We start from the raw sequence: 13804 nt of genomic DNA, 5'->3' as shown, positions 1-13804 counted from the left end.
TTGGTGCTTACATGTCTGAACCACAGACAAAACACAATTTCCAAATTTCTTATTGCAACTATTAGTGAAGCAATATAAAGTTATTCTTTTCTTGATTGTACATTTCCAAATAATTAGTTGCATAATATTTTTTACACAACTAACACTTCTCTGATTTTCCTAATAGTCCCTGACAGAGGGTTAAAGTAATTACTAAAAGGGAGAATACCTATCTCCATGAGTGTCTTGCTTAATTTTCCTGGTTATACAACACTGCAATGACGAAAGCATTATTCTGTAGGTGACCCTTTTGTAAATCTATCAATCCAATAAGAAAATTTAAATGTAGCTGTAGCTTCACATTTTTAGAAATACTTTTAAATTTAAATACTGTTATTTATACTGCATCTTTAAATTTAAATACTGTTACTTATAACTTTAAAACTTATGAGATCATATGACCATTATTCTATTTTGGGATTCATTACCTTTTGGTTTTTTAAATCTTTGTGATTTCTGAAAGGATACTGGTCCTTTCAATACTTCTGAAGTTTTAACATCATAAGCACCTGGAGATGGCGCACAACCTAGAAGAAACATAAAACATTAATGTCTCATCTAATGTTACTTATGATCTTAAGTTAAAAACATGTCATAGTAAAGTGAGTAATATAAACATAAATTTGTCATAATAAATTGCTTCTTTGTTTTTTAAAATGTAAAAACAGTACCTATTTGATATTATAAAGTAGGCCTCTCTATGAAAAACAGTACCATTATCTTCCCAAATGCCCTTTATTTCAATTGGGTCAAAGAAACACAGGGAACTGAGCAAAACAGCAAAGACAGTCTTGGGATGAACATCATGTAAGAACAAGTAATGTGGCTTTGTTATTAAAGATTGAATATAAGAAATAAAATGTTTGGAATCAACTCTACTCAAAGAGTCACTGAGGTAACTACCATCAGATGCTAGAAATGAAGCGACTAAAAGCGTCTAGCCCTCAAGATCTAGCCTAGAATAAAAATTTATAGTGATAATCCATCTCTGGCCAATATTGATACATTAGGAAATTTATAAAGCCATGTTATACAAAGTACAAATTGCACTAGACTATATTTCTATGTTCCAGAAATTTATACTGTATAACCTCATGTAACTGGAGTTCCAAACTGAAGGCATTTCAGAGTGCTATGTATAGCTGACTTGAGATCTGGCTCTCAGGACTTTTAAGAATAAAAACATCATTAGCATAAATCTTGAGCTGATTGGGAATCAATAGATTTATGCTATTCTCTGAAAAGCTATTTAATTCAGTCTCGAGTTTCACGCAAATAAGAACAGCAAGGAATCTGACCGTTCCAAGGTAACTCCTGCTGTCCCCTAAGTGTTTTTCAAATAGAATGATAGATAGGAACTCATTAGTATATTTTGACTAGCATTAACAAATAAATGGAACACAACAGAAAATGTCAGTGTGACTCACATGTAGCAAAGTTAAGCATTGTTTTGTGGGACTTTTGTTTCAGCTATGTGTAGAAATATAAAAATATATCCCAGGTAAATATACAATTTATCTCTCACCCTGGGACAGAATTAAAAAGTATTTGGGGCCGGCCTGGTGGCATAGCGGTTAAGTTCGCGTGCTCCGCTTCGTTGGCCTGGGGTTCACAGGTTCGGATCCCAGGAGCGGACCGATTCACCACCTGTCAAGCCATCCTGTGGCAGCATCCCATATGAAGTAGAGGAACATGGGCACGGATGTTAGCCCAGGGCCAATCTTCCTCAGCAAAAAGAGGAGCATTGGCAATGGATGTTAGCTCAGGACTAATCTTCCACACACACACAGACACACACACACAAAGTATTTATTTATTTATTTTTTTAAAGATTTTATTTATTTATTTTTCCCCCAAAGCCCCAGTAGATAGTTGTCTGTCATAGCTGCACATCCTTCTAGTTGCTGTATGTGGGACGCGGCCTCAGCATGGCCGGAGGAGCGGTGCGTTGGTGCGCACCCGGGATCCGAACCCAGGCCGCAGGCAGCGGAGCGCGCACACTTAACCACTAAGCCATGGGGCCGGACCGCACAAAGTATTTAAAGTCATCGCTTTCATCGATTCTAAGTAGGCCATAAAAACATCAAGGATAGAATTAAGTTTCCATTTCTCTATCTGGAACAATGATCATTTATAGAGACTGACACAAAGATTCCAATCTGGGAGCTTTCAGATCTAAATGTGGTCAATAAGGGGTAGAGATAGAGGATTTCCAATCAGGAGAAAGTATGAAAATGAAGCGTAGAATTCACTGGGGTATGTAAGGTAAAGGCAGACTTAGCAAAAAGCATTAATCTTGGTTAGCACAGGTTTCTCAGACCTCACCAACTATTTACACCCTGGGGTGAATAGTTAGGTGACAGGGGTTTCCCTAAGATCAGGTTAAGGCTGGCACATCTTAGAGTATCTATTTTACTTATTTGGGATTAGAGGTGCGGGGAGGCAGTGGGGAACATATTATATTTTAAAGCAAACAGGAGGCTTCAGAGAAAACTGTCACCACTACTGTTAGTTATGCTGTTTTGGGGAAGTAGGAGCGAAGGGATGCAGAGACAATGGTTATTCTCCTTTGCTCTCTGCTCTTAGGAATGCTTCTGTGGAAAAGCATGGGAAGCAATGCCTTAGACTTGGCAGAGCAGCCAGAAAATAAAATGATACTGAATTCTAGTATTGTAGTTCATCATCAGGTCCACACTCTCAAAAGGGGATAAAGGCCAGCAAAAGATGGGATGGTGGACAGTGACCAAGCATCAAGCAAGCTGACAACAACTAAAACCATACTTAACAGAAACTCTTCCCTAAAGACTCAAGAGTCAAATTTGATAGTTATGGAGATTTAGATTTAAGAAGAACTAGGTTGAAATTCAGGCTGTATACCTATCAACTCTTTGTGAGACTGTGGCACATGCCATTTTCAAGGTCTTTTCCTTAGTAACAATTCAATGTACGACATTATAGATATGACTTGTTAGAAATCTGGGGAGAGGGAACATCAGACAAAAGAAATAGGATATCTTGGGAGATATCGCAAGCTTTCTGGAACAACTTATATCTTGGTCAACAACGACTGGAAGCTAACACAGGCAGCCAACACTTGTATGCAAACAAAACATTTTATGCATTAAAGAAATGCTTCAAACTTCCAGACCTCTTTATTTTCTATTTCTCCCACCTAGAATGGACAGCCCACCTTTCATTTTGCCTAGCTAACTCTCAGTTATCCTTCAGATCGGTCTGGATGTCACCTCTTTGAGTTTTCTCTGAAATCCCAAATCAGGTTAGAAACCTCCCTCCATAGCAGCCTGCACATATTGTTCCTATCATAGAACTTCTTATAGTTTTGTAATGGCTTATAATAATGTACTTATCCATTTCCCACATTAGACAAAACTGCTTGAAGTTGGGGACTGTATTAATTATGTCTGTATCCACAGTATTTAGCTCATGGTTGAGTTTGGCAGTGTGGTGAAGAAAACAGAAGAAAGTCGTTGGGGATGTAGGGATGGGAATAGAGTTTTGTAATCAGCCAGATCAGGGTTCAAATCCAGCTTTGTCTGCCAATCAATAGAGATACTTCTACGCGCCAGGTAATTTGTTCTCATAGGGAGAAGTTGGTAAATAAGACCATTATACTCTCTCCTTTTCCAGTCTAGCTTTAAGACCCTGGAAAGTTATTTCTATTTGAGGCTGATTCTTCATTCAGGAAACAGGAATAAAAAAATAGTGTCTACCTCAGCATGGTCGTTAGGATTACTGGAGTAACATGAGAAATCACTACAGTGCTTCACACATACACCAAGCACATACACACACACACATACACCAAATAAGTGATAACTGTTATTACTCCTGAGACTGTGAGCCTGAAATATTGTGTCATTGGTAAAGCCAGTTTAATTTACTATAAAGCAAAAAGAAAAAAAAAAATCACCTTAAAAGACACACTACTGATGGAACTTAGAGCAGGTTCTTTGACTAGCTGGGAAATAACTAGGTCTTTGAGACTTTTAATTAAAAAACAAGCTTTGGTTGATCCATTGCCCACTTGGCCTTCCTTTGTGAGCAGAGTGATGCTCATTTCTAGCCGCATATCAGCTGATAGAAATTAAAGACGTAATGAATGACTGTTAAAAAGTGTATACTAGAATGGATAAATCATGGCCTTTAATGTTCAGCTCTACCACTTACTGGCTGCTCAGTACAGTTACAAAACCCCTAAACCTCATCTGTAAAATGAGGACAATATTAGTCTCTTCCTCACCTGGCTGTTGGAAAAAATAAACCAGATCTAGAAGGGAAGAACTTAGCACAGTCCCTGCATATAGTTAGCATCTAATTAATGATGAGTGCCTTACTAACCACATCCAGTCTTCCTGGTTACTGTGCTTATGCATTGCAGTGGTTAAGAGCACAGGATACACGCGCACCCAGTTTCACGCCTCAGTTCTGCCAGTTTGGTTGGTTAATATTGAGCAATTCTAAGTCTCAGTCTTTTTATCAATAAAATAATGAATAATAGGATTACCTCTCAGGGATGTTGGGGAATTTAAAAAGGACTAATAATCAATGTCAAGACAGTATGGTGCCTGGGGTACCATCAATAGTAGCTGCCACTACTTAAATTATAGTGTTTTCGGTAAATGCTACTGCTTTAATTTTACACCCATAAACTACCTGTACCAGTCTTCCTTCTTTCATGTCCGAATGGACTATCCAAAAGAAATAAACAAGTTCAGACGAAAAGCAATGGTCAAAAGTTTTTTTTATCAGTGAGGCCTTCCGGATTTGACCATCAAATAGCTACCAACGCTTCGTGGCCCCTTTCCTTTCCCTCTGGTTTAGTTTCTCCACAGCACTACTTGTTTACTGGCTGTATTCTAAACTGAAGGTAGGCTCCATGGGGCAGGGACTTTGCTTCGCTCACTGCTCTATCCTTATCATCCTAAATTGTGCTTGGCATGTACTAAACGCTTAGTACCTATTCCAGAAAAATGAATCAATTTAATGAGCCCCATCCCAGCTCTAAAATCGCCTCCAATATGCCTATGATGAAGGGAACACCGAGAGGGGCAAGGGGCGTGGGATCGTCTCCCGTCCCCCAGCTCCTTTCCCCGTACGCACCGGAAGGGTCATTGAATCGTTTCAGGGGCGCCTTAGGAAAGGACATGCTGACGACCAGCTCCACAGACCGAAGGTGACTAGCGTTCCTCGCCAACTTCCTGCGGCTTATTACGGACTTAATCGCTTCAAATTCAAATCTCGCCGCTCATTCCCCGCCCATCCCGACGTTAGCCAATTGGAAAACCAAAACCCTGGGCACACCAATCCAGGACGGGAACATCCAAAGAGCGAGCGCACTCCGCTCTCGCCGAGTCCTATCAGATAGCCCGTGAGTTTAGGCTACCAGCCAATAGGAGACTACTTCTGTCGTGTTTCCCCCGCCTCCCGCCGCGCGTCCAATCGCTCCTGGCTTTATTCAATTGTAACTTACGCGCTTAGCAGCATTTGCGCAAGCGCACTTCATACCTGAGAAGTTTTCACGTTTGAATTTGGCGTCATATAGGTGACAGTGCACTGAGTTCCAGCTTAAGTGGTTCTAACCCTCTCTCACCCTTCTTTGAATGTAATCTTTTCTGGGTTTCAGTTCTTTCAAACTGGGGCCTTCCCAGTTTGGCCTAAAAGGCCATTGAAAGGGAAAAACGAACATACAGGCTGACTTCAGCTCACATCCCTGCGCATGTGCAGTGCCCCGAGCGGCGAGGCCGGGGCGTGGCCTGACCGTGAAGATTTCGCGCATGCGCTCAGCTCGCACGGCGCGGCTGCAGCTAGGAGGCAACCGAAGTATGTCGGTCCCGTTTGAGGAACGCAGCGGGGTGGTTCCGTGCGGAACGCCGTGGGGCCAGTGGTACCAGACCTTGGAGGAGGTGTTCATTGAAGTTCAGGTGCCGCCAGGGACTCGCGCCCAGGATATCCAGTGCGGCCTGCAGAGCCGGCATGTGGCTCTGGCCGTGGGTGGCCGCGAGATCCTCAAGGTAGCGGCAGCTCGGGGCTTGTGCTGTTTCTTCCCCGGCTCGCTGAATCCCCGAGTGCTAAAATTCATGGTTTTCGTGGAAAGACTTGGAAAGCCTTACGGCTCCTGTGAGTGGCCGAAAGAGAGAAAATTGGCTTGGTTTTGATCTGGTTAGAGCCCCCACCCTCAGGGCCAGTCCTCAGTTGACCTGGAAATTTGCGGAGCCGATTTTTCTGGCTTTATTTCTAAACCAGATGAAGCTGCTGCTTTTGTTCCTCTGGGGGTCTTTAGCTGAGAACAACTTAACTAGGTCGTTAAAGGAACAAATTTTATCGTACATATACTTTCTTCCAGGCACTGATCTAGGTGCGCGAGACAGATAAGGTTCCTGTACTTGCAGAGGTTATATTCTTGTAGAGAGGCATAATTAAACTAATACATATTTAGGCAGTTATGGGAAAGTAAAGAAGAAAATTAAGGATATCGGGATGAAGATTGCAGAGATGATGTCAGGTGATTTTCTCATCTAAAATTAGAAAAATTCTGCGTATTCGTGGAGCAGTTAAGCATGTGGTCAAGATGTGTGTGAAGAAAATAATTAATACCACTTTGGTTCTCACCAGTGCCCTTTGGCTCTGGGACCCGTTTTGTCCTTGTTAAGCTTTATAGTTAAATTCAATTAAGTTGAAGTTAGATATCTTGCTCGGATTAGATGCCCAAGATGTTGGAGGACAGTATAGTGGTGAAGGGAGACTACTTGGTAGGAGATCTGGCTCTGCCGTTTTTTTAGTTTTGTAACCTTGGGCAAGAGATTATTCAGTGTCTCTAATCCTTCATCCACAAAGTGCGGTAATTATAGTACCTTTCTCAGGATTGTTGTGGGCATAACATGGTATCCATGTGAATGAAGAGCTGGGAGTAGTGCCAGGTACTTAATACGTGAACACTGTATGTTAGCTATTATTATTTTATATGGAAGTGCTTTGCCTCCTGCAAAAGGAAGAGTCGTATGAAAGACTGATTTATGTCAACTTGGATCTTAATGATCTTTCTGAATATTTGAGCATTTCATAGTTTCCTGAACAGTGGTTCAAGATTACACCTCACATTTACTTTAGTAATTCCAATAACTTTGGAAATTTAGCATTAACTCTAACTCTAGGATTATAGGTGTACATTTAGACCAGTAAGATTTTTTTTTCACTAGTATTGACATATGAAAAAATGAGTATTCTTTTTTTATGTGACATTTTAATTTCATTTCCTAAAACTTAAATTTGGCAAGTAGCAACAAATCAAAATGGATTCGAGCAGATGGATTGTCTTTTAAACTTATATTTTGCTTTTTTTTAATTAAAAAAATTTTTTTTGCTTATTTCTTTCTTAAGAGATTCTGAAAAATCAGTCACAACTAATCTGACATCATATCTGCAGTATGTGCTTTAAAATTTTTTAAATGCCAAATTGCCTGACAAAGAGATTAAACCAGTTTTTAAAAATTTATTTTGAAAGACATCCTTTCTTCTTAATTTCAGTAGGAGAGCTCTTGTAGTTCATTTTATTTCATTTTATTTTTTATTTATTTTTTTGTGAGGAAGATCGGCCCTCAGCTAACATCTGCCAATCCTCTTGTTTTTTTTTTTTTTTTTTTTTTTTTTGCTGAGGAAGACTGGCCCTGGGCTAACATCCTGCCCATCTTCCTCTACTTTATATGGGACGCCGCCACAGCATGGCGTGCTGTGGTGCGTCGGTGCGCGCCCAGGATCCTAACTGGCAAACCCTGCACCGCTGCAGCAGAGCGCGCGCACTTAACCACTTGCGCCATCGGGCCAGCCCCTGTAGTTCATTTTAATTGGTAAAGTTAAAGTATTTCAGATATTAATTTCACATTTGGCTAATCAGTGATCAGTAATATTTCTTTATCTTCTAAAAATTAAGAAGTCCTGATCTTTTTTTAGAGAGCCCTGTGTTCTTTGTCATAGTAAATATTCCAAGCATTGTAAACTAGGTTCCATTTCACTTGCTAGGAGGAAACTTAGAGTTGAACACCTATCAATGTGTTAAAATGGTACGAAATTTGATCTCTCTGTTCTAACCAAATTAGAAAATTATATGTGGATTAGATAGGAAATTAGGTAAGTCTTAAATCATGAGAGCTTTATAAAAATTAATGAAATGACTGTATTTTTAGTGCTTTATATGTTTATTTTTCAGGGCAAACTCTTTGATTCTACAATAGCTGATGAGGCAACATGGACTTTGGGTAAGGGTAATTTATTGTAATTCTTAGAATCTTTTTAAAAATTAATTTAGTCTTAGAACTTAGTATGTTTCCCCTATCGTATTAGGTCCTTTGTCTTTGCAGCTTTGGAAGATATAATAATAGAAGTGTACTGAAAACAATTGTATGTCAAGAATACATCATGGTTTTTGAAAATAAAAAATTTAATGATGAACTTTAATTTTTTTGTGATTTTTGTTTGTTCAGAAGACAGAAAAATGGTCCGTATTGTTCTTACAAAGACAAAGAGAGATGCAGCAAATTGTTGGACTTCTCTTCTAGAATCTGAATATGCAGCTGATCCTTGGGTGCAAGACCAAATGCAGAGAAAACTTACATTGGAGAGATTCCAGAAAGAAGTAAGTCAGATGAATGTGTGACTATGTATAGTTAAACATCTTAAAATCATAGAATAGTTATTATTTGAAATTAAAACTCAAATGTTATAAAAATTATGAAAAATATTTAGAGTAATGTTTTTTTTTCTTTTGTGAGGAAGATCAGCCCTGAGCTAACATCCATGCCAATCCTCCTCTTTTTGCTGAGGAAGACCGGCCCTGAGCTAACATCTGTTGCCAATCCGCCTCCTTTTTTTTTTCCCCTTTCCCCCCCAAAGCCCCAGTAAGTAGTTGTATGTCATAGTTGCACATCCCTCTAGTTGCTGTATGTGGGATGCGGCCTCAGCGTGGCTGGACAAGCGGTGCGTCGGTGCGTGCCAGGATCTGAACCCTGGCTGCCAGTAGTGGAGCTCGAACACTTAACTGCTAAGCCACGGGGCCGGCCCCTAGAGTAATTTTTTAAGTTAAGTGGTTAGAAAAATGATTGGCCTTTCTCTGTATGGATTTGATTTTTAATTTTCTTTAGAGGGATTTATTTGTACTGCCATGATTTTTAAGTTTAAATTGGTATGTTGTATACCAGTAATACATGAACAAACTCATAAAAATTCAATCAATATAGACTTACATAGTTTAAAAAAGTGAAGGGTGCCTTTATCAACATTTCCCCATTCCATGCCTTTGTCTCTTTCTCATCTCATCAGTATATTAGCTTGCTTGTTTTGTTTTTAACATAAATGGTCACACTTCGTGTATTTTTCTTGTTGCTTTTTCATTTAATAAATTGTCTTGGGTCTCTTTTCCTACTAGTACATATAGATAAAACTTATTCTTTTTAACTGCTTCAGAATGTTTTCTAGTTTGAATGTATCATAATTATTTATTTAGATATTCCCCTTTGATAGGATTTAGATTTCCCCATTTGTGTCTATTTCAAAGTGTGTGCTTTCATTTCTGTGAAACTATTCAAACGTTCTTTTAAGATAGATAGATAGGAGAAGAATTACTGGATCAAAGCACTGTTCAAGTTTTGATGGATAATTTCCATCTGTGTGATGATGATTCCCAAATGTATATCTCTAGTCTAGTCTTTTCTCCTGAATTTTGGACTGGCATATCCAGTTGCCTATTCAACATCTCCACTTGATGTCTAACAGATATGTCAAACTCAACATGTCCAATATGAACTCCCTAACTTCCCTCTCAAATTTGTTCTGCCTCTAGCCTTTTTATCTCAGTTGATGGACTCTAGTTGTTCCGACCCCCCAAAATTGGGGAATCATCCTCCATTCCTGTCTCTCTCTCACACCCTATCTAATTTGTCAGGAAACCTTACCGGCACTACCTTCCAAATATATTCAGAATTTGACCACTTCTCACCATCCACTCTACTGCCACTCTGATCTGGACCGCCTCTAACATCTTGCCTAGATTACTCTAGTAACCTTCTAATTGTTCTCTTCTACCCTTGCCAAAATACAGTCTTCTCAAAATAGCAGTTAAAGCAGTCCTTTTAAAATGCAAGTCAGATTATATCACTTCTCTTCTCCGAACTCTTTCACTCTAGTAAAAGACAAAGTCTTACAAGGCCTACCTGCTCTGGTCCCCCATGATCTCCCTGACCTCCTCTCCTACTGCTGTCCTCCTCAGTCATTCTGCTCAAGTCATACTAGCTTTTTTGCTGTTCCATAAACATGCCAGGCTATTTCTTTTTTCTCCTTTTGACTGCAATGCTCTTCTCCCAAAGCTTGGCTGACTTCTCACTGTTTTCAAGTCATTGCTCAGTGAAGCATACTTTGATCTTTGATCATCCAATTTAAATACTGTAATCTCTCATTTTCCCTTGCTCTGCTCTACTTTTCTTCTTTTTTTTTTTTTCTATAGCAGTTACCAACTTTTAACACACTAGATACCAACTTTTAACACACTACCTCAGGGGCAGACACACTATGGCATGGGTCAGATCGGCTCACTGCCTGTTTTTGAAGTCAAGTTTTACTGGAACTCACCTATGCTAATTCGTTTGTGTATTGTATTTCATATAGCAATGGCAGAACTGAGTAGTTATAATAGAGACTATATGGCTTTGAAAGCCTAAAACATTTTCTACCTCGCTCTTTACAGAAAAGTTTGCTGATCCGCGCACTAGATAACTTAATGGTTTATTATTTGTCTCCTCTTAGAATGTAAGCTCCGCCAGAGGAGGGATCTTTGTTTTGTTCACTCTTAAAATCCGTATGCCTCTAATGATGTTCACCAAACAGTAGGAACTGAAATGTTTGCTGAATAAATGAAATGCCCTCCAAAAAGACTGAGGTAGTAATTACTTTGTAGGATTGTTGTGAGCATTAAATATGTTAATTAATGTATATATATCTCTTAGAACCCTGCTTAGCATATAGTAAGCTCTCAAAAAATATTAAAATCTGTTTACGTACTGATTCAACTAACGTATTATGTTTGCCTATATACTTGGCAACATTGTAATATACATGTTGATCTTCTAAATATTTGTAAATCTGAAAATTAAAAAATACCTCATAGTTTCAAGTTCCATTTTGGTGATTACAGTGAAGTTTGGTATCTTTTCAAATGTTTATTGGCCATTTAGATTTCCTTTTTTCTCAATTGCCAGTTCATATCTTTTTAGCATTTTCCTTTTGGGTTACTTATATTTTTCCTTATAAGTTTTATTTTATCATAATGTTTTTTATATCTTTTAGAATCCTGGTTTTGACTTCAGTGGAGCAGAAATCTCAGGAAACTACACTAAAGGTGGACCAGATTTCTCAAATCTTGAGAAATAACTGCTGTTTTTTTTTTGCTGCATTCTGTGGATCCTAGCAGATGTTGCCAACTTAATCAAAGGAACAGATTATGTGGTGGAAGAAAAATGTGGATGCCTGCAGTTAACAAATTGCAAAATATACATATGGTTCTAAAAATTGCATTCAAGTATGATTTACATAGGAAACATCTTAAATACCGTGGGAACTATTCTATTGATATATGGTAACTTTTGGACTTGTTTTTGCTCCGCATGAAGTTTTATATGCTGCAATTTACTAATTTCATATTTAACCTGTTTTTTTAATACAAAAAACTTTAGGGCATAGATCATGTGAAATGACAGGGTGCCTTCAGGGAAAATTAAGTTTTTCTTTCAATAAGTGTGATGCAGGAATAATGTTCAATAAACTTTTCTAAATAGGAATTGTGTACCCTTTTTCTAAGTATGCCAGTTCACAGAAGGAAATTGTATACTGAAAAAAATTTTAAGAAAGGAAAAAACAATCCACAAATATATTGAGTTAAGAGTTAATGAAAATTTCTGAATTAGTGTATTATTCCTTGAGAGATGACTTTATGTCAAGAAATTGAAAAATAGTTAACAATAGGAACTGATTAATACAAAAGAGAAGTGGTGAAGTGAATATGGTTATTGGGCAAGTCCTTCGTTAGTGACAAAAAACAAATTATGGTCTCTGATTATTCACTAAAAACAAATTATCGTCTCTGATTATAAGTCAATGACATCATTTTCATCCTCAGTAATCCAGACGTATGTAAGAATTGTCTTGAAATTGTATTTCATCCTTTTTATGGCCTTTTTAATTTTAAAAAATATTTTAAACAATCTCAAATGTGTAGAAAAGTTACAAGTAACGTACACAGAATTGTTTTCTTCCTGAGCCATTTGTGTGTTAGTTGATGACATGATGCTCTGTCACCTCAGAGTACCTGTGTATGTATTTCCTTCAAAGGACATGCTCCTACATAGCTACAATACGACCATTAAAATCAGGAAATTAGCATTGCCACATTACGACCATCAATCCCCAGACCTTCATTCCATTCAAGTTGTACTGATTGTCCCAGTGATGTCCTTTATGGCAAAAGGATCCAGTCAGAATTATGCCTTGCCTTTGGATGTCAGGTGTCTTTAGTCTACTTCAGTCTGGAACACATCCTCATTTTTTCCTTGACTTTTACAACCTTTTACAACACTTTTAAAAAATTTTTTATTATTTTTTTAATTTATCTATTTATTCTTATTATTTATTTTTTTGGGATGAGAAAGATTAGCGTTGAGCTAACATCCATTGTCAATCCTCCTCTTTTTGCTGAGGAAGATCAGCAAACATCCGTGCCCATCATCCTCTGCTTTATATATGGGATGCCTGCCACAGCATGGCTTGATAATTGGTGTGTAGGTCTGTGCCTGGGATCCGAACCTGCGAACCCCAGGCCGCCAAAGCAGAGCTCGAGAACTTAACCACTATGCCACCAGGCTGGGCCCTGCACTTTTGAAGATTGTAGGCTAGTGTACACCATTCCTCATTTTGAATTTTGTCTATTTCTTCATGATTAGATTCAGGTTATACATCTTTGGCAGGAATGTTACAGAAGTGATGCTGTGTTCTTATTGCATCCTACGGTGAGTTAATAATTTCACTTTGTCCTTTTTCTGTTAGTATTTACTTAGATCACTGACTAAGTGGTGTCTGCCAGTCTTCTCCACTATAAAACTACTCTTTTTATGTTTATAATTAAGTATTTTGTGTGAAGGTAGTTTCCATCTACCTTGTTAACATCATACTTTCAATTTATATCTGTCTAGACTCATGATTTCCTACTTTATTCAGTGAGTTAAAATCTATTATTCCCATTACTTTGCTCAGAACTTTTCTAGATTTCGCCAGTAGAAGACCATTCTGGGTGGCTTCTTTGTCCTTTTGACATGTCCTCATCATTATTTGAGCAATTTCTTACTGTCTGGCATAAGATATACCCGGCTTATTGTGCTTTCCCTGCTCTAGCCCAAGAAATCAGCCCTTTTTCTAACAAGACTTGGTTCTCTTTAGTGGAAAATGGTATTTGGAAGCCAAGATCTGTGTGCTAGTTAGCAGTTGCTATTGGTGTGTGTGTATAATGCATACATTTACATCTATATTTATTTCTATATGTATAAGAAAACCATGTGTTCACACTTAAACTTTCATTTCTAATCCCATGGGGTTCATTTTTATTTTCTCCTTTTCTCTATTGCAACAACAGGGAGAAACCTGATTCTTATTATCCTTAATTTTGGTTGCCTGTTCTAGGTCATCTCCCCATGTGAATGCCTTCCTCCTC

At 38.3% G+C, this 13804-nt stretch overlaps 2 protein-coding genes across 3 annotated transcripts in view; one reads left to right on the top strand and one right to left on the bottom strand.

Moving 5' to 3' along the window:
* HMMR (hyaluronan mediated motility receptor) overlaps positions 1 to 5293 on the bottom strand; it is a 34952-nt gene extending 29659 nt beyond the window's left edge. Inside the window, exons 1-2 of the mRNA XM_058545448.1 lie at positions 5161 to 5293; positions 468 to 566 (exon numbers count right to left, since the gene is read on the bottom strand). Of these exons, the coding sequence (XP_058401431.1) occupies positions 468 to 566; positions 5161 to 5206 (145 nt within the window). The 5' untranslated portion in view covers positions 5207 to 5293. The remainder of the gene's footprint in view (positions 1 to 467; positions 567 to 5160) is intronic.
* Positions 5294 to 5831: 538 nt separating this feature from the next.
* NUDCD2 (NudC domain containing 2) lies at positions 5832 to 11882 on the top strand. 2 transcript variants are annotated; one of them, XM_058545509.1, is made up of 4 exons: positions 5832 to 6071; positions 8264 to 8312; positions 8613 to 8689; positions 11392 to 11882. In XM_058545509.1, exons 1-4 carry the CDS (start codon positions 5835 to 5837, stop codon positions 11473 to 11475), a joined length of 447 nt encoding a protein of 148 aa, XP_058401492.1. In that variant the 5' UTR covers positions 5832 to 5834; the 3' UTR covers positions 11476 to 11882. The 2 variants fall into 2 exon arrangements, with proteins under 2 accessions (XP_058401492.1, XP_058401485.1); XM_058545502.1 differs by having other exon boundaries at positions 5846 to 6071; positions 8538 to 8689.
* Positions 11883 to 13804: the final 1922 nt, after the last annotated feature.

This window comes from Diceros bicornis, chromosome 1 (genome assembly GCF_020826845.1).
Source record: "Diceros bicornis minor isolate mBicDic1 chromosome 1, mDicBic1.mat.cur, whole genome shotgun sequence".
Taxonomy (NCBI): Eukaryota; Metazoa; Chordata; class Mammalia; order Perissodactyla; family Rhinocerotidae; genus Diceros; species Diceros bicornis.
Note: the sequence above shows the minus strand (reverse complement) of the source record. Positions and strands in the feature narration are given on the sequence as shown.